At 48.0% G+C, this 20,455-nt stretch overlaps 1 protein-coding gene across 1 annotated transcript in view; it reads right to left on the bottom strand.

Moving 5' to 3' along the window:
• The window catches only part of LOC137677206 (CUGBP Elav-like family member 4), an 85,300-nt gene that overhangs the window by 47,129 nt on the left and 17,716 nt on the right, over positions 1-20,455 (bottom strand). Inside the window, 1 exon segment of the mRNA XM_068424471.1 lies at positions 5,378-5,525. Coding sequence (XP_068280572.1) covers positions 5,378-5,525 — 148 coding nt within the window.

The raw sequence follows: 20,455 nt of genomic DNA, 5'->3' as shown, positions 1-20,455 counted from the left end.
ATCTTTATTGATGATCTGGATGAGGGTATCGAGTGCACCCTCAGTAAATTCGTGGACGACACTAAGTTGGGTGGGAGTGTTGATCTGCCTGAGGGTAGGAAGGCTCTTCAGAGGGATCTGGACAGGGTAGATAGATGGGCCGAGACCAATGGTATGAGGATCAACAAGGCCAGGTGCCGGGTCCTACACTTTGGCCATAACAACCCCATACAGCGATACAGGCTGGGGGGAAGAGTGGTTGGAAAGCAGCCTGGTGGAAAAGGACCTGAGGGTATTGGTGGACAGCTGGCTAAACATGAGCCAGCAGTGTGCCCAGGTGGCCAAGAAGACCAACAGCATCCTGGCTTGTATCAGGAACAGTGTGGCCAGCAGGACTAGGGAAGTAATTGTTCCCCTGTACTCAACACTGGTGAGGCTGCACCTCAAGTACTGTGTCCAGTTCTGGGCCCCTCACTTCAAGAAAGACATTGAGGTGCTGGAGCAAGTCCAGAGGAGGGCAACAAAGCTGGTGAAGGGTCTGGAGGGCATGTCCTATGAGGAGCAGCTGGGGGAACTGGGATTGTTTAGCCTGGAGAAAAGGAGGCTGAGGGGAGACCTTATTGCTCTCTACAACTACCTGAAAGGAGGTTGTAGTGGGGTGGGGGTCGGTCTCTTCTCCCAGGCAACTAGCAACAGGACTAGAGGACATAGCCTCAAGCTGTGCCAGGGGAAGTTCAGGTTAGATATTAGGAAAAATTTCTTCACAGAAAGGGTTATTAGGCAGTGGAATGGGCTACCCAGGGAGGTGGTGGAGTCACCATCCCTGGAGGTGTTTAAGGAAAGACTGGACATGGCACTTAGTGCCATGGTCTAGTTGACATGGTGGTGTCAGGGCAAGGGTTGGACTCGATGATCCCAGAGGTCTCTTCCAACCTAGTTGATTCCGTGATTTTTTGTGACTGACGCAAAGGCGGCATTCAGTAACTTTGCCTTCTCTGTATCCTCCGTCACCAGGGCACCCTCCTCATTCAGCAGCAGGCCCATGTTTTCCCTAGTCTTCCATTTGCTGCTGCTGTACTTGAAGAAGCCTTTCTTGTTGTCCTTGATATTCCTTGCCAGATTTAATTCCAGGTGGGCCTTAGCCTTCCTCGTCGCATCCCTGCATACTCTGACAACCTTCCTATATTCCTCCCAAGTGGCCTGTCCCTTTTTCCATGTTCCATAAACTTCCTTCTTCCATTTGAGTTTTGCCAGAAGCTCCTTGCTCATCCATGCAGGTCTCCTGCCCCCTTTGCTTGATTTCTTTCTCATAGGGATGCACTGATCTTGAGCTTGGAGGAAGTGATGCTTGAATATTAACCAGCTCTCTTGGACTCCCTTACCTTCTAGATCCCTAACCCATGGGATATCCCCAAGTAGGTCCTTGAAGAGGCCAAAGTTAGCTCTCCTGAAGTCCAGGGTTGTAATCCTACTTATTGCCCTGCTTCCTCCATGCAGGATCCTGAACTCCACTATCTCATGGTCACTGCAGTCAAGGCTGCCCCCAACCTTCACATCCCCAACCAGACCTTTATTTGTTAGCACAAGGTCCAGCAGCACACCTCTCTGCATTGGCTTCTCTACCACCTGTGTCAAAAAGTTATCATCAATGCTCTGCAGGAACCTCCTGGACTGTGGGTGCCTAGCTGTGTTGTCTTTCCAGGAGATATCAGGGTGGTTGAAGTCCCCCATGAGAACCAGGGCCTGTGATCGTGAGGCTACTTCCAGTTGTCTGTAGAAGGCCTCATCTACTTCCTCTTCCTCATCAGGTGGCCTGTAGTAAGCCCCTACAACTGTGTCACCCGTGTTAGCCTGCCTCTTAATTCTTACCCATAAGCTCTTGACATGTTCTTCATCCACCCCTAGGCAGAGCTCGATCCATTCCAGTTGCTCTCTCACATAAAGGGCAACTCCACCTCCTCGCCTTGCTGGCCTGTCCTTCCTAAAAAGTACGTACCCATCCATGACAGCATTCTAGTCATGTGAGCTATTCCACCATGTCTCTGTGATTGCAATGAGATCATGGTCCTGTGATCACACATAGATCTCTAATTCTTCCTGTTTATTCCCCATGCTGCATGTGCTGGTGTACAGGCATTTCAGGGAGGTACTTGAGCATGCAGGTTTCCCAGGAGAGGTGCAAGAGGATCCACCATAGCTATATATACCCTTGAGGTGGTTGGCCTTCTGGTTCCCATCTTGGGAGGCAACTAAGGAACATTTCTTGCTGTTCTGATTGGCCTGGTTTATTCCCCCGTTGGAAGCGACGGCATGAGAATTCCAACTCTGGATCCCACCCCCCCAAGTCCTTCAGTTTAAAGCCTGCCTCACCAAGTTGGCCAGCATAGAGGTACTATGCTCAGCTAATACCTCCAAAGCCCCTAGGACTTCTGGGTTACCAAGGTCCTTTTTCTAGCACAACTTTTCTTTTGCTTAGGAAAGATCAAAACACTTTTTTTTTTTTTCAATGTTCCAAACACTTTTTCTAATGCCTGTTTTTCAGAGAACTTTGAAATGTTTCATTTTCATTCCAAGTCAGAACAAAGATATACTTCAATGACTGGAAATCCTGCTATGAAGCAGAATGATCATTTTCCATTTGGCTTTCTGAATGCTAACAAAAGCCAGCAGGAGAATTCACGTTAGGCTTCAGATATCTCCTGGCTACTCAGAAATCGCTGCTTGTGTTGTAGGCTTGCTTGCTCAGACGTTATGTGAAACATTTTCTATGCATCTTATCACAAGCTTTGTGAGTGTTGTAGTAATACAAGGAGTCATTTCAAAGTCTAAACATTTCACCCGAGGAATAATTGTCAATGGACATTTCCACAACCCATTACATAGGTTTTTCATGAAGGAAGCTACCCATTCAAGGTAAATCTGCAATAACGCCAAAGTGCATAGGCTCCATGATTGAAAATATGTCATAAGGAGAGTGCAAAATCTGCCACCATGAAAGAGATCAAGAGATCATCTAAACCAGCATCTAATTTTCAATAATGACCAGTCATGGGTGCTCTGGAAAGCATGTAAAAAACATGAGCTTTCCTCTCCTGTGTTCTGACAATAAGAGTTTAACAGTCCCCAAAAGGCACCAGGCACACCAGAAGAGGAGCAGAACTTATACTGAAGAAGGGCTGGGATATTTTTCATGTGCTGGATATCATGGTAGGCACAGAAATTGGCTGTTGTACTGGTATTTACACACCTATGTCACAGAACTCGCTCATTCTCAAGACTTATTTATGTGCAAAAGAGCTTGTGCTCTTTTGTGGTAGGACCATCACAAACCACCGCCTGGATTCAGCTTTCCAGGCCCTGAGAGCATTTGAATTCCAGGCAGTCTTTGTTTGACGTTCTCTCTGCTCCCACCAACACAAAACAAATCTAGCTAATGCAAATATGATAATCCTTCCAGCAGCGGGTTTAAAGGTTGCACATATAATTAAGCCACTTTTCTATTTGGATTTGCAGTAGCTCCATTGAGTCATTGTTTATACGTTTATCATTATGTAAACATATATTTCAAAATGTGTGGTATAAGATTTTTGAGTCAAGCGCTTTTCCTTGGGTCTTCATAAGTTCATGTGGAATGAGATCTGTCTTTCTTTCTCTCCCTTTTTCCCCCCTCATATTCTAATACAAGCAAAGGAAAAGATAGGTATCTGATCCAGTAGCTGCTGAAATTGTTCCCTGCTGCAGATTGCAAAGAGATGCTAAGCTGTGTGTGAATGTGGAGGTTTTCTTTGGCAGACCGGTTAGCAGAACTTGGTTCAATCGGAATGGCCCCCAAGCCTGCAATACTGCGGTGCCTTATCTCCCTGCCATCCAGTGTTTCTCAGCCATGAGGCATCTTTCCTAGCTGCTTTGTCAGACAGCTCTTTCCTGTTCCAGGGCTGGTGCAGACCTTTTCATGTTGGGCAATGAAGCTGACCCTTTCCTCTCTTACTGCTCTGCTCTGGAGTCCCAGATCCCACTCTGCCCAGTACTGCCTGCACCGCAGCTGGCTCAAGCATAGCTCACTCTCACCTCAAACCTTTGTCAAGCTGGTCCCCTCCAGGCCAGCTTGATGCTTCAAGGTTCACACAAGGGCATTGATGTGCCGCATCTTTCTGAACACAGTCCTATCCCCAGTGCCTCTCATAGGAACAACCTGCATCACTCCAGGGACCCTTTAAACCCAATCATCTGTCCCTTATAAATGGTCCTCTGAAGATGTACCTTTGAGTCCTCTTCTCCCATACCAGGCTCAGTGGTATATTGCAAAGCTCTCCAAATTCTCACTTCTTTCCTCCCTTGGTTCAGCCCCACTTTCCCTGCTGCTCTACTTCCCTGCTGTTAGGCCACATGTCACTCTGACTGCCAGCCCTGCTAATTCCTTGACCTGTTCCTGCCCAAATGATTTCCTTGTGCTTCAAGGCCCAGGAAAGACAGTCCTGTTTCCATCTCAGCTTAATTCTCTGCTCTTTGAATGATATACTGCAGCTCCTAGCATGGACTTCTTGTGACACCTCACAGCCTAGCCAGATCCTGGCAGCCTTTCACTCACTACCTGTCTCTGCTCCAGCAGCCAGAAACCCTCTCACCAAACAATTGCATTCCAGGTAACACCAGAGGTCTTCCCTGAGTACCTCCTGTCCTATTTCACAGTAGAGGAAAGGCTTATGTGTCCCAAAGACATAGCTCATCTTGTTAATGATATTGAATCTCACCATAAACCTTATTTTGTTCATCTTTGGACCAGCTTGGCAGTGACAGCACCAGTACTGACCCCCTTGGACATCTATATGCACCACCAATAAACCAGTGTAGGTCACTGGGGGATGTTTTGTGCCGTTTGGAGGGTGCTCAGAGCTAAAGGAAAGTTGTGTAAGGGATAAGGCTGAGAGGGAAGGATCATGACTGAGAGCCCTTTCCAGTGCCTTCCCTGCCAGCACCCTTCCTCCTCCCCAACAAGCCCCTTGTGTCCTGACTCTGGTAGGTCTCAACCCTCTTGTTCTCCTCACCCACCAGTGAGTGCCACTTGGCACAGGGCACAGCTAGCCCAATAGCTCACTGCTGGAGAGCCCTTTGACTTTGCCCTTACAACTATTTCACAATACAGAAGCTGACCTGCAGCTGGTCCCATCCATGGAAGAGGTGGTAACAGTCTTTCTCTGCCCCTTTCCCCCTCTCCCAGACCACAGAAGGATCTGGTCAGCTCCACTCCTCACTTCTGGTGGTCTTCACCAACAAGATGAACATTTCAGTGAACACCCACTGGGGGAGAACCTGTCAGCTAACATGTCCTGCCAGGTCTCCTCTGGGATGTGGCCAGATTTTCCTGCCCTTTGCCCTCTCCACCCCCCTATCCCCTTACCTGAGGTTGGTGTCATGGGGGCGGCCGCCAGGCCGTTCATGTTCAGAGCAGCCATCTGCTGCATCTGGGCCGCGGCAAAGGCTGCCATGGGGTTCAGGTAGCCGCCCTGTGCCACCGATGCCATGATCGCGGCTTGCTGCTGCATCAGCTGGAACAAAGAGAGCAGGGAAAAAATATCATGCGGTCACCGGGAGGGCAACCCGCAGCACCGGCACCAGGATGAGGACCTGGTGAGGGTGTGAGGCATCCCTCTGTTTTGAGATGTCAGGTCACCATGCCTGTGGTACCCCCCAGCCTTGGACTTCCTTCTTGCTGTAGGGGCCAGAGGCAAAATGCATCTGTGCATCTTGGGGTCTTTATGGTCCCCACCCCCATGATGTGTTCCCCAGTGTGGAGGTCTCCTGTGAGTTGGACTCAACCCTCTGACTCCTTGGTACTTCTCTGATGAGAAAGACAGAGAAAAGACTTTACATGATCCTGAGCAGAGAGGTTTCATGGCTTACATTGCTTGTATCAAAGCTCTGGGAAAGCACTGCTGGCTGCTGGTGGGAGACCAGTGTGTGTGGAGCAGCGTGGAGAGGGAATCCTTTCTCCAGAGCAGCAAGCTTAGCTAGTTCTCTGGGGGTAACCTGATTTGTTTCCATCTGTCAGTGACAAAAATCATTTTTTTCTTATGCTGCTGGGGGGCCTCTGGTGGGCACTGAGCAACACCATGATCAAATCTTCTAACCAGATTATGGCACCTATTTCCAACACAACCAAGCAGAGACTCCTGGAAGAGCTGTACAAGAGAAGGGAGCTCCCCTACTTTAGCAAGATTAATACTGTGTAGTAGGAAAAGCCCTTCCCTGTAGTTTTGATCTGGGTTGACTTCCTTAATAATTTTTTTCCAGAAAGTGATCAAAATGCTGCCTCTTCTAGGGCACCTAACAAAAGGCAGAAATAAGGAACCCAGGCTATACATTCAGGCATTTGGGAGTAAAAATTTTGGAGCAGAAGATTGGTGAATGGTTATGCATTTTGGAAATGCTTCTTACATTAAAACCAGACTTTGCTATCATTATTTTACACTCCAAACCTAGCACAGAGTCAGTGCAGTTCATGTTTACAGTATGGCTGCAGTGGGCTTGTAAAATGCTCCTGGTGTGAAGGAGAACACAGTTTGGATGAAGCTGCCTCTTGTCTCCTTCCGTGGAGCTGTATGAAGAGCCAGACGAGGTAAGTCTGAGTCCATATCCAACCCCCACTAGTGACTGGTGGTGAATGCTTAGAGAAAGTATGGGGAAAGAGGATGAGCAGAGAGCAAAACCTCACTCTGTTCATTCCCCAGCCTCTGGTAATGCATGACTTGATAATAATAGTGGAGAAGGAAACTGGTTTTCTGTAGTAATTTTAGAAGTGACTCATGTCTGTCTTTGCTGTCTCCAGAATTGGGGTGCCTCTGTTTTGCTGCTCTCTGTGATTTCGCTCTCTCCAATCAGGAAATCACCCTCTGATGCTGTTGTTTAAGCACACGGGACACACTTCCCAGCATTAAACAGACCTCAAAAGTCATGGCAAGGAACAGACTGTTCCCTACTGCTCAGTTTAATATTGAAATATCAGCTAAATAAGCTGTACGTACTAAAACACGTACACACTAAAACAAATCCTTGAAATCACTGCACCCATTCAAATGCTGAAACTTTCCTTGTCACCATCAGTAAAGAGACCAAAGTAAAGGATGCTCTGCCACTGATCTGCTGTATAACCGTGCACAAGTTGTGTAAACTTGCCTTGGTTTCTCCAGCGATAAAATGGGATACAGCATACCTGACTCCCCACATAGGAGTGCCTTCAGATCTACAGATGAAAAGTGCTGTACTAGAGTTGAGTACTATTATTTTTTGAAGCCTAATGCAGATTGGTGGCAAGGTGGTGGCTTTCCCTTTGATTGTTAATTACCCTTTTTTATTATACCCTGCATAAAACACTTTCACATTTTAATTAGTGATATCCTGTTCTTTGTAATTACTGACGGAGTGATTAGACAATCTTTTCTATTATAGCACAATCCTGATTCCCCTTTAAGGAGTACATTTGTTTCTAGGCATCATTTGAGTTTATCCTCCAGAGGAGGTATTGAGCAGGTGATTTTAGTAAGTATGCCAATGAAGTGAATGAGGAAGGGGGAATCCATCCATCTTTAACACTGGATTGACTCCAATGCTGGGTGTGCTGACTCATATCTCATTTTCTGTGCTAGTATTTTCACCTGGGGACAGCTGAGGATATAACTGGCCAGTTGCAGAAATGATGGCCAAGATCTGTGCCTCTAGGATCTGTTTAGTGCTGCTGATCAAAGAAGCATCTCTTTGAGATGGATGCAGCTGCAAGGGCTGGGGACAGTCCCAGTCTGGCCTTTGCTGACTTTTCTCTGTGTTTCTCCAAAGCTGCGTGAACAAACCCACCTCAAAACATGGAGTGACATATGGCTGGTCATGTGTATGCCGTGGTCAGTCTGGCTGGCAGATAACAGCCTGATATTTGTACTAGAGACCTTCTAGGGCAGGCAGAGGACTATGTTTTTGGCATTTCCCTTTGTTGGATTCAGTAGACTAAATACAAATGGGGTTTCCTCTGAGCTGGTCACCTGTTATGGTTGGTGTGATAACAGGCAGAGTCTAGGCCAAGATTTACCTCTCCTTTCTGTACCCAAATGCCTCTGGGCAGATGAATTGCAGCTTTGTTTCTTCCTATTGACTATACATGGAGCCCCAGGTGATCAGTTCAGCTGCATGTACCAACACAGTCAGATGAAATCATTCCCACCCCTTACTTGGCCCTCAGCACATATTTTTGGACCTTGATTCCCAACCATTTAAAAGAAAAGTGTTAATCCATTTTTTGTTTGTGTTTCACCTGTTCTGCAAGAGAAACAGGGCTCTATCTAAAAGATACCACATTGCCAATGGTAGTACAAATGATTGTGCTGCTCCAAAGACAGTCTCCATTTTGCACTCAGCAGAGCTAGGCAGTCACTTGTGACATTATTTATGGCTTATGCAACTTCTTTTCCTGCTTATGGATGTCTCTAAGCTGTTCAGAGTTAACTCCACAATGGCAGGTGCTCCTCCTGGTTTGCAAACTGGGTAACCTGAGTGTGCAGCTGCTTGTGTATTCAGAGGGCTTATAAATTTGCACTGGAAGATGCATGGTTGTAGAATATACCTTGGCTACATGCGTGCTCTTTTTTGCAGTGTAATGTCATTCATGCATTTCTGTCACAGACCTTCAGAAAGAAGAAGGTATTTTCTCTCTCCTTATGAGAAGAACAAGATGATTCTAATCTGCTGATTAGTGCTGAAGGTGCAGGGTCTGCAGCCTAAAGCCTGGTGGGTTTCAGTGAAACTTTTGTTTAAAACTGGCCATACTCCCACAGAGACTGAATTAGGAGCTTGAGGAGCAAGAAGGTTAAATTTAGCTTAGGGTTAAAAAGCTAATACAGTAAAAATAAGGTAGTAATTAAGGTACTAACCTTTTTGGAAACTAGGTTCAGTTGCTTCTGCTACAGCAGGCATCCTGCAGGGAGCGGACACCCCATTTCTGTTATGCTCAGTGCTCTGGGGATACCCAAGATGCCCTGCAGACCTGGAAAACCCCCTGGCATGGTGAAATGAGCTGGGTCCCTGTACCTCATGACCCAGAGGACGTACACCTCGCTGCAGTCTTCAGAGCCAGCCTGTGGGGTAAAACAGGGTCTCCTCCAGAGCTGGAAGGAGTATAGCATCCCATACCTGAACACAGCCATGTACCCCAGCTAACTGGCTTTGCTTCCTTGGCTAGAGAGAGGACCCCAACCATGTCCCAACCATGTCTGGACATCTCTACCCCGGCAACACTTCTGCCACCCTTCTGTGGTCACGTTTCCCATTCATGCCTTTCCCTCTCTGGTCAGAGTCACTCAGGGGTAAAGCTTAAAGGGGAAGGGGAGGGGGGGTCCTTCCCAGCCCAGCAGCTGATGGTCACAGCCCAGCTGAGTGCAGCGCCATCGCGGTGGTGGGAGGATGGGAACTCGGTCACCTTGAAAGAAGCTGACAGCATAGACCTACCTCCTTCCTCCCATGGTGGCTCCAGGGAAATTTAAAAAAAGGAGGGCAAGTCCTGTAAGGATCACCAGTCTCCCTTATAAAATCTCTGGGGCATTCCCAATAAAAGTCACCCCACTCCTTCCCCAGCTCCCCCTGAAGACAAATGTCCCATCTGCTCGCCTTTCACTTTGAAAGAGGCCCAGTGTATGGTCCCAGTTAATAAAGCTGTAGAAAGTGAGGCAGTGACCCCAACAGAGGCAAATCAATAGCAGCAGCACCCCTGGGTATTGTATACTTTAAAATATGCCATTTGAAATGCAGAGTTTCCCTGCCTGGGTTGGGGCCACAAAGCACTAATCAGAAAGGCAGCAGCCTTATTATCTCAGACCGATCCAAGGGGACAGAGAGGAGCTTTTCCATCCCTCAGCTGACAGGACTTATTTCCTTCTCTTACTTCCTTGGCATGATCTTTGCCTCAACATTTAGAGCTTTTTCCCATCCAATTTTATAGATTTGTTCCCTCTTTCCTCCAACCCGGCCTTTATTATCGCTCAAATATTTATCTTCTGAGGACACCAGGAGATGCTACCAAACTGGTTCATGCCCATGGACAGCACCTCAAGAGCTATGAGCCTGCAGTCCCCATCCCAGGGCTTGAGAACTGATGGGGCAATTGGAGAGGCACTGGTAAGGCCATTCAAAGCATGGGAAAGGGGTGGTAGTGATGGCTGGTCAATAGAGAGAGATGGGAGGGTTTATCTCACACACCTTTTTGCTAGCTCAAGTTGAGGTGGCTAAACTTCAGCCAGCTCTGTCAATGGATGGATAGGCACCTCCACAGGCTTATCTATCATATCTTAGCATGGGAGATGAAGATAAAAAACAGCAAAGGGTAAAGTTTTGCAGCACAGCTGCACCAAAGCAAGAGCTTGCTGATATACGGCTCCCTCTCCATGTCTTGCCACTACCTTTGCACCAGGACAAATGCACACCCGACACTGTCAAGCACCAGCTCAGGAACAACACCAGCAGAGTGTTGACCATACAGCACAAACGCGGCACTTACTGACAGTTTTCCCCCCAGAAGTGGGTCCCTGTGTGGTCATTGTCAGTCTAGTGGCGTGGGGTGAGGACATGCGGCCAGAGGTGGGGTTGGGAATGGGATGGCCACCTCTGGCATCAGGTGGCTGTTAGACTGCAGGGTTGTGCAACTGCACTCAAGGAAAGGAAACATTGTCCTTTATTCTTACAGGAGAAACAGATGCACGGAGAGATGAAGTGACTTTCTCAAGGCCAAAAACTCCTGCTAGAAATAAGACGAGGATGCTACAGCCTGCCTTCCCCAGCCCCCAAAAGAAATACATGTGAAACTGAAGAAGGGGAAGAGGAGAGAGAAGGATTATTTCTGATGCGCTCTTTTTGAAATAGCATGATCATTGCCCTTGGAGAATGCTTACTCTGAACGATCTGATGACCTTCTCATTTTTTTCAGTGTTATTTTCTATCCTTGTCTCTGAGCCACATGATGTTTTGTTTGACTTTTCATATTCTTCATTGAGTAATAACAATAAAAGTAATAACAGCATCCCACGCTTCCCACCTCTAATGATCTATACAAACACTTAGCTAATTAATCCTCATGGTATCTCTGTGATAGAAAGAGGTAAGTAAAGTGATCAATCAAGCAGTAAGAGGACTCATATTTGGTAAAATCACAGAATTGACAAATTCATGTCTGTTTTGCCTAACTGGCCATTGGGAAATAAAACCAAAAATATCTCCCAAGCCTTCAAACAAACAGAAGATATTCTGTAAAAAAATCAGAATGGTCCTTCAGACATTCTTCAGTATCTTCTTGGGAACAGAAGTTTCTACTTTGAAAATAAAATTTAAATTTAATTAAGATTTTAAAAAAACTAAACAAATGTGCAACACCTGGATTCATGTGTCTTGGTCTCCTTCTGAAGCCTGATACACGGTAGTTTGGATTTCTAACTTCCTGAGAACTGTGGAAAAAACATAAAACCTAAAAAAAAAAAAAAAAGTATACAGAGCCCAAATCTTGAGTGTTCATTATTTCTGAATTACCAGGGAGCTGACGATCCGAAATGTGGTATTAGCCCTGCTGCAAAGTATTATGGCTTCGAAATAGCTTCCTCTTCTGGAACGGATCAGAACAAGTGATTTGCATAACAGGTAGTATTTACCAATACACTGTCCCATTTTGGTCATTTAAATATAATAACTATTATATGCAGAAGATAGTCTATATTCAGTAAATTTTCCCTGATTTCATAGGGCTAGCTGAATTTTTTTTAAGTATCTTTCCAGAATAATTTCACAGTATGAATTGAATAAATATTGGAATAAGTGATTCTTCCCTTCAGCACTACCTCAGATCGTTTAGCAGAAATCTCCTTTCATCTCCACAGGAGCTGGGACAGAGAGGCAGAGGGGGGCACCCAGGCTTTTATGGTCAGCATGGTAGTCACTGCTGCCCTAACTTCCCAAGGTGACCATTTATGATGATGACTGAGAGCTTTGCTGTGCTGGATGTTCCCAGATTTGTTGCAGTTATTGTCTGCAGTTCAGGAGCTGCAGCCATTTGTACTTTTTCAGAGTGAGGGGAGCTGGGATTTACTGATGGGAAAGGACTTGCTCCAGGCTGGAGAGCAAATGTTACGATGGCCTATGCTGCCCCTGTCCCCATCTGTCTGTTTTTACTCACTAACTCTATGCCTGTCCCCTGCTGCAGGTTGCAATCAGTCCCATGGCTGGAATTTGGCCAGAAGACCATGGCTAACACTCCCACCCCATTTTTTATGCAAACTCGATTTATGACTTTGATCTTATTTTAAATAATTTTAAAATTAAATAATTTATACAGTATCTGTCACTTTCCAAGGCTCCTTCCTTTGTTCTTGCTTTGCTCTTCTGTATTTTCCCATCTTCAATACCCAGCTGATGTAGATCCACAGTAACCTGACAACAAAAAGGGCTGGTGCCCTATATATGCGTGAACTAAAATAAATAATTGCCCCATAAAGGGGTAACCTAAATGAATATGGGAAGATATTGCTGAAGAGAAAAAAAACTAAAACAATCCAAAAAACCTGAAACAAATTAGTATAGGGGCTCTGGGAGATTTAGGGAGCCATGAAACCTGACTTGCCTTGAGCTGTACACAAAAGAGGTGAGGTGGGTCTGATGTGACTTTCTGTGTCATGGAAACAGCACACAGAGTTAGTGCCAAGCTTTGTCTGGTCTACTTGCAGGTGGCACATGAGGAGGGGAGGCAAAAACCACAAACAGAGGAGAACCCCCTTTGCTTCCTGAATGTTTTACCTCTGGATCTGAGGCCATATGGCTGCTGAACCCAAGGACTAGTTGCTTAGCCAATGTGAGGCTGTTGCTGCTATCAAGGTTAAAGTTGCTTAAGCTGAGGTTGAGTGGCTTGGCAGTGAGTAGCAGCAGGGAGTGAACTGTGGCATGGCCATTTGCTGAGCCGCAAAGGAGGTAACTTAAAGAGGAGCTAGGGCCCAAAGCAGTCCTGGTGGCAACGCTAATGACTATCAGTCAAACACTGATGGACTGAGACCCTCACCACCTCTCCTCAGTGGTGCTGCAGCGTTTGAAAATCCATGGCTGCCTGCTAATCCCTCAAACAGCTGCACTGTGTAGGTTTCTGTTGCACTGGCCACCTTGATGCACGGAGACCTTTTTGCAGGAGCTAAAGGTGTCCAGTCCCAGTGATGTGCATGATACCTCTCTGGGGGAGATTCAGCAAGAAACCACTGCCTAGGGGACTTGGCAACCTCCTTCATGGGGACCTTTAGAAACTATTGATTAACCAGCTCTCATGGGATTGCTTGGGAGCTCTTATATGGAGACACCAGCAAGCTTGGACTTCAGTGGGATAGCTGGGAGGACAGGTCATGAGTACAAATCAGAGAGCCTAGTGTCTCATGCTAGTCCTGGCCTTACTACTAAGCACTGAGGCAGTTCTTAAACTTGTGTTACCATCATACCCCTGTGTGAAAATCCATGGAGAGACAGCATAAGAGAGAGCTGTGTCCCTGAGGAAGAAGGGAAAATAAATAAGTCTGATCATCAGCTTTATTTGTACATGAGGAAATGAGACCAGGGGGTCAAATGATTCACCCAAGGTCACGTGAGTTGCTGGTGGCAGTGGCATCAGCTGTCACCGCTGTCCTGCTCCTGCATTTTCACTGTTTCACCTTCCCTCCTCTTGACTTGCCTTAGCTCTTCAACTTCAGTTTGGGCTGAATAAAACTACCCCCCCTTTCCCTCTCCCCCTATTGATCCCTCCATCACCCGCTGGCATTTATGAGGTGCCAATCACCATGATATCTAAGAGCCAGCAGTTCGAGGCGGATTAATCAGGACTGAGGGAACGTCACGCAGCCTTGACGCTCCCTTCCTTCCCTTTTGTGTGAGACTGAGATGAAGCAGTGTGACGGACAGAGTTTGATAGCCTTTTATGAGGACGTAACCCGGTGGATAGATGATGGTAAAGCTGTGGATGTGGTCTATCTCGATTTCAGTAAAGCGTTTGACACGGTCTCCCACAGCATCCTCGCAGCTAAACTGAGGAAGTGTGGTCTGGATGATTGGGTAGTGAGGTGGGTTGTGAACTGGCTGAAGGAAAGAAGCCAGAGAGTGGTGGTCAATGGGACAGAGTCCAGTTGGAGGCCTGTGTCTAGCGGAGTCCCTCAAGGGTCGGTACTGGGACCAGTTCTATTCAATATATTCATTAATGACTTGGATGAGGGAATAGAGTGCACTGTCAGCAAGTTCGCTGATGACACAAAACTGGGAGGAGTGGCTGACGCACCGGAAGGCTGCGCAGCCATTCAGAGAGACCTGGACAGGCTGGAGAGTTGGGCGGGGAGAAATTTAATGAAATATAACAAGGGCAAGTGTAGAGTCCTGCATCTGGGCAAGAACAACCCCATGTACCAGTACAAGTTGGGGGCAGACCTGTTGGAGAGCAGCGTAGGGGAAAGGGACCTGGGGGTCCTAGTGGACAGCAGGATGACCATGAGCCAGCAGTGTGCCCTTGTGGCCAAGAAGGCCAATGGCATCCTGGGGTGTATTAGAAGGGGTGTGGTTAGCAGGTCAAGAGAGGTTCTCCTCCCCCTCTACTCTGCCCTGGTGAGGCCGCACCTGGAATATTGTGTCCAGTTCTGGGCCCCTCAGTTCAAGAAGGACAGGGAACTGCTAGAGAGAGTCCAGCGCAGAGCCACGAAGATGATTAAGGGGGTGGAACATCTCCCTTATGAGGAGAGGCTGAGGGAGCTGGGTCTCTTTAGCTTAGAGAAGAGGAGACTGAGGGGTGACCTCATTAATGTTTATAAATATGTAAAGGGCAAGTGTCGATGAGGATGGAGCCAGGCTCTTCTCAGTGACATCCCTTGACAGGACAAGGGGCAATGGGTGCAAGCTGGAACACAGGAGGTTCCACATAAATATGAGGAAAAACTTCTTTACGGTGAGGGTGACCGAACACTGGAACAGGCTGCCCAGAGAGGTTGTGGAGTCTCCTTCTCTGGAGACATTCAAAACCCGCCTGGACACGTTTCTGTGTGATATGGTCTAGGCAATCCTGCTCCGGCAGGGGGATTGGACTAGATGATTTTTTGAGGTCCCTTCCAATCCCTAACATTCTGTGATTCTGTGAAACAACTTGTTTGACAACTCTGGCTGGAGGAGGGTATGCATACTACAGAGGCCTGCAAGTCTGGCAAGAGATAAGGGTCTTGGGAACAGAACAATACCCCTGCTGTGCCTTAATTGTTGTGATTTACAACTCTGGCTGGAGGAAGAGATAAGTCCTGCGGAGGCGGGATGGTATCTTTTCCTTGGGGCCAGCCTACATGTGCAACAACTTTGCAAGGCCTCAGCCACGCTTGTGCAGAAGCGGGGTCATACAGCGGACACCACAACTAGGGGCTCACGACCACCAGACACCCCTTGGGGGACCACCGACTCATTTTGAGAACAATCTAAGACTACAAAGCGCAGGCGTCTCAATTAGCATGGGAAGCGAGCAGAGGGGGGAGACAAGAGGGATGTTACCACCCTCTCCTATCTCGCATGCAAATGACCTAAAGTATTTAGACCTTCTCACTTGGGATGCTGGTTCGCGCTCCCGCCCGCCACCTGAGGACCGATCCTGCAAGCGATTTACCAGAGGAGCAAATCTGCAAGCAACTTACCGACTCTACAGACAACTTACATCGCTGGATCCAAGGGTGGTGATCTCTCTCTTTCTCTCTCTCTCATAGTCTCTATCCTCTTTCTCTTTTCCCTTTTCCTTTTCTCTCTTTTCACAATGCCTTTAGAAACCCAAGACACTTACAACCATGCCGCTTTCCCTGTATTAATAAATTGTTCTTAATTTCATACCAGTTATTTGGTGTCGTTTCACCTTAATTTACTCCAAGGGATTTATGAACTAGTTGCGACCAGGTCGTAACAAGCAGATAGATAGGGAAAGACACAGATAGGGAGGCTGATTGAGAGACAGCATCTGAGTACGCTCTGGGTGTACAGGCGCCACACGGAAATGTGATCCCATCATTTAGACAGCTCTGAAGTCCCCAGGGTAATTGGTGTCACCAGCTTGTCATATCCAATGGGTCAAGATCTAAAACTTATTCTTTCCCCCTTAACAGCATATTTAGCAGAAAAAAAAAGAGGATGGGTCCAATTCTGCTTTCACAGAAATCAATAGGAAAAGTATTCATTGGTTTCAAGTGGAGCGGGAGCAGACACAGGAAATGCTTTCACTTTTCCTTCAGCAATAAATCCTCACTCAAGCACCTACCCTCGTAATGTCCTGTATTATCTGGTGAGAAACACATGGAGGGAACTTTTGTGGTGTAAAGGTACAGACTGCATCATCTTTTATATCAGTATAAACCTAGGCTGGTAATTAGAAGAATTACAGAATCACAGAATCACAGAATCACAGAATGTTAGGGATTGGAAGGGACCTCGAAAGATCATCTAGTCCAATCCCCCTGCTGGAGCAGGATTGCCTAGACCATATCACACAGAAACGCGTCCAGGCGGGTTTTGAACGTCTCCAGAGAAGGAGACTCCACAACCTCTCTGGGCAGCCTGTTCCAGTGTTCGGTCACCCTCACCGTAAAGAAGTTTTTCCTCATATTTATGTGGAACCTCCTGTGTTCCAGCTTGCACCCATTGCCCCTTGTCCTGTCAAGGGATGTCACTGAGAAGAGCCTGGCTCCATCCTCATGACACTTGCCCTTTACATATTTATAAACATTAATGAGGTCACCCCTCAGTCTCCTCTTCTCCAAGCTAAAGAGACCCAGCTCCCTCAGCCTCTCCTCATAAGGGAGATGTTCCACTCCCTTAATCATCTTCGTGGCTCTGCGCTGGACTCTCTCTAGCAGTTCCCTGTCCTTCTTGAACTGAGGGGCCCAGAACTGGACACAATATTCCAGATGCGGCCTCACCAGGGCAGAGTAGAGGGGGAGGAGAACCTCTCTCGACCTGCTAACCACACCCCTTCTAATACACCCCAGGATGCCATTGGCCTTCTTGGCCACAAGGGCACATTGCTGGCTCATGGTCATCCTGCTGTCCACTAGGACCCCCAGGTCCCTTTCCCCTACGCTGCTCTCCAACAGGTCTGTCCCCAACTTGTACTCATACATGGGGTTGTTCTTGCCCAGATGCAGGACTCTACACTTGCCCTTGTTATATTTCATTAAATTTCTCCCCTCCCAACTCTCCAACCTGTCTAGGTCTCTCTGAATGGCTGCGCAGCCTTCCGGTGCGTCAGCCACTCCTCCCAGTTTTGTGTCATCAGCGAACTTGCTGACAGTGCACTCTATTCCCTCATCCAAGTCATTAATGAATATATTGAATAGTACTGGTCCCAGTACCGACCCTTGAGGGACTCCGCTAGACACAGGCCTCCAACTGGACTCTGTCCCATTGACCACCACTCTCTGGCTTCTTTCCTTCAGCCAGTTCACAATCCACCTCACTACCCGATCATCCAGGCCACACTTCCTCAGTTTAGCTGCAAGGATGCTGTGGGAGACCGTGTCAAACGCTTTACTGAAATCAAGATAGACCACATCCACAGCTTTACCATCATCTATCCACTGGGTTACGTCCTCATAAAAGGCTATCAAGTTGGTTAAGCATGACTTCCCCTTGGTGAAGCCATGCTGAGTGCCCCTAATGATCCCCCTATCCTTGATGTGCCTAGAGACAGCACCAAGGACAAGTTGTTCCATCACCTTTCTGGGGATGGAGGTGAGGCTGACCGGTCTATAGTTACCCGGGTCCTCCTTCTTGCCCTTTTTGAAGACTGGAGTGACATTCGCTTTCCTCCAGTCCTCAGGCACCTCTCCCGTTGCCCACGACTTAGCAAAGGTGATGGAGAGTGGCCTAGCAATGACTTCCGCCAGCTCCCTCAGCACCCGCGGGTGCATCCCATCAGGATCCATGGATTTATGGACGTCCAGATTGCTTAATTGGTCCCTGACCCAGCCCTCATCTACCAAGACAGACTCCTCCTCTATCCTGACTTCTTCTGGGGCCTCAGGGGTCCGGGGCTCCTCAGGACAGCCTCCAGCAGTATAGACAGAGGCAAAGGTGGCATTCAGTAACTCCGCCTTCTTTTTATCCTCTGTCTCCAGGGCCCCCACCTCATTCATCAGTGGGCCTACATTGCCTCTAGTGTTGGCTTTACCTGCAATGTATTTGAAGAAGCCCTTTCTGTTGTCCTTGACCTCTCTTGCAAGGTTTAATTCCAAGGAGGCCTTAGCTTTCCTAGTTGCCTCCCTACATCCTCTGACAACAGACTTATATTCCTCCCAAGTGGCCAGCCCCTCCTTCCATGATCTGTACACCCTCTTCTTCCACTTGAGTTTGCCCAGCAGTTCCCTGTTTAACCATGCAGGTCTCCTGGTACCCTTCCTTGACTTCCTACCTGCTGGGATGCTCTGATCTTGAGCTCGGAAGAAGCAGTCCTTGAATGCTAACCAACTATCTTGGGCCCCCTTACCTTCTAGTACCCTGTCCCATGGGATTTCCCCTAGCAATTGCTTGAAAAGGCCAAAGTTGGCCCTCCTGAAGTCCAGGGTTGTGATTCTGCTAGATACTCTGTTCCTGCCACATGAGATCCTGAACTCCACCATCTCATGGTCGCTACAACCAAGGCTGCCCTCAACCTTCACCTCTTCAACCAGACCCTCCTTGTTAGTAAGGATAAGATCCAGCAGCGCTCCTCTCCTAGTTGGCTCCTCCACCATTTGCATCAGAAAGTTATCATCATCAATGCACTGGAGGAACCTCCTGGACTGAGGATGGCTGTCTGAGTAGGCCTTCCAGCAAATATCAGGGTAGTTGAAATCCCCAACAACAACCAGGGCCTGTAATTGTGAGACTTTGGGGGCTGTGTGAACCTCCCATAATCCAGGAGGAGACGGTTAGTGATCTGCTGTGCCAGTTGGACACCCACAAGGCTATGGGCCCAGATGGGATTCACGCCAGAGTAATGAAGGAACTGGCAAATGAACTTGCCAAACCACTCTCGATTATCTACCAGCAGTCCTGGTTAACTGGAGAAGTTCCAGCTGACTGGAAATTAGCAAATGTAATGCCCATCTACAAGAAGGGCTGGAAGGATGATCCAGGGAACTATAGGCCTGTCAGCCTGACCTCGGTGCCAGGCAAGGTGATGGAACAGATCATCCTGAGTGCCATTACACGGCACACGCTGGACAATCGGGGCATCGGGGCCAGCCACCATGGATGCATGAAAGGAAGGTCCTGCTTGACCAACCTGGTCTCCTTCTATGACCAAGTGACCCACTTAGTAGATGAGGGCAGGGCTGTGGATGTAGTCTATCTAGACTTCAGTAAGGCATTTGACACTGTCTCCCACAGCATCCTCCTAGACAAACTTGCTGCCCGGGGCTTGGATGGGTGGACCCTTCGATGAGTTAAAAACTGGCTGGATGGCTGAGCCCAGAGAGTGGTGGTGAATGGGGCAAAGTCCAACTGGCAGCCGGTCACTAGCGGTGTTCCCCAGGGCTCAGTTCTGGGGCTGGTGCTGTCCAATATCTTTATAGATGATCTAGACGTAGGGATTGAGTGCACCCTCAGCAAATTTGCAGATGACACCAAGCTGGGTGGGAGTGTCGATCTGCTGGAGGGTAGGAAGGCCCTACAGAGGGATCTGGACAGGTTAGATAGATGGGCTGAGACCAACGGCATGAGGTTCAACAAGAACAAGTGCCGGGTCTTACACTTTGGCCACAACAACCCCATGCAGCTCTACAGGCTGGGGGAAGAGTGGTTAGAAAGCAGCCCGGCGGAAAGAGACCTGGGGGTGCTGATGGACAGCCGGCTAAACATGAGCCAGCAGTGTGCCCAGGTGGCCAAGAAGGCCAATGGCATCCTGGCCTCTATTAGGAATAGTGTAGCCAGCCGGTCTAGGGAAGTGATCGTCCCTCTGTACTCGGCACTGGTGAGGCCGCACCTTGAGTACCGTGTCCAGTTCTGGGCCCCGCACTTCAAGAAAGATGTTGAGGTGTTGGAGCAAGTCCAGAGGAGGGCAACCAAGCTGGTGAAGGGTCTGGAGGGTCTGACCTATGAGGAACGGCTGAGGGAGCTGGGGGTGTTTAGCCTGGAGAAGAGGAGGCTCCGAGGTGACCTTATTGCAGTCTACAACTACCTGAAGGGAGGTTGTAGTGAAGTGGGAGTCGGCCTCTTCTCCCAGGCAACTAGCGATAGGACAAGAGGACACAGCCTCAAGCTTCGCCAGGGGAGGTTCAGGTTGGACATTAGGAAGAATTTCTTTTCAGAAAGGGTCATTAGACATTGGAATGGGCTGCCCAGGGAGGTGGTGGAGTCACCATCTCTGGATGTGTTTAAGAAAAGACTGGACATGGCACTTAGTGCCATGGTCTAGTCGACAGGGTGGTGTAAGGGCAAC

Source organism: Nyctibius grandis (assembly GCF_013368605.1).
Source record: "Nyctibius grandis isolate bNycGra1 chromosome W unlocalized genomic scaffold, bNycGra1.pri SUPER_W_unloc_3, whole genome shotgun sequence".
Lineage (NCBI taxonomy): Eukaryota > Metazoa > Chordata > Aves > Nyctibiiformes > Nyctibiidae > Nyctibius > Nyctibius grandis.
This window is presented reverse-complemented; position numbering and strand designations above follow the sequence as displayed.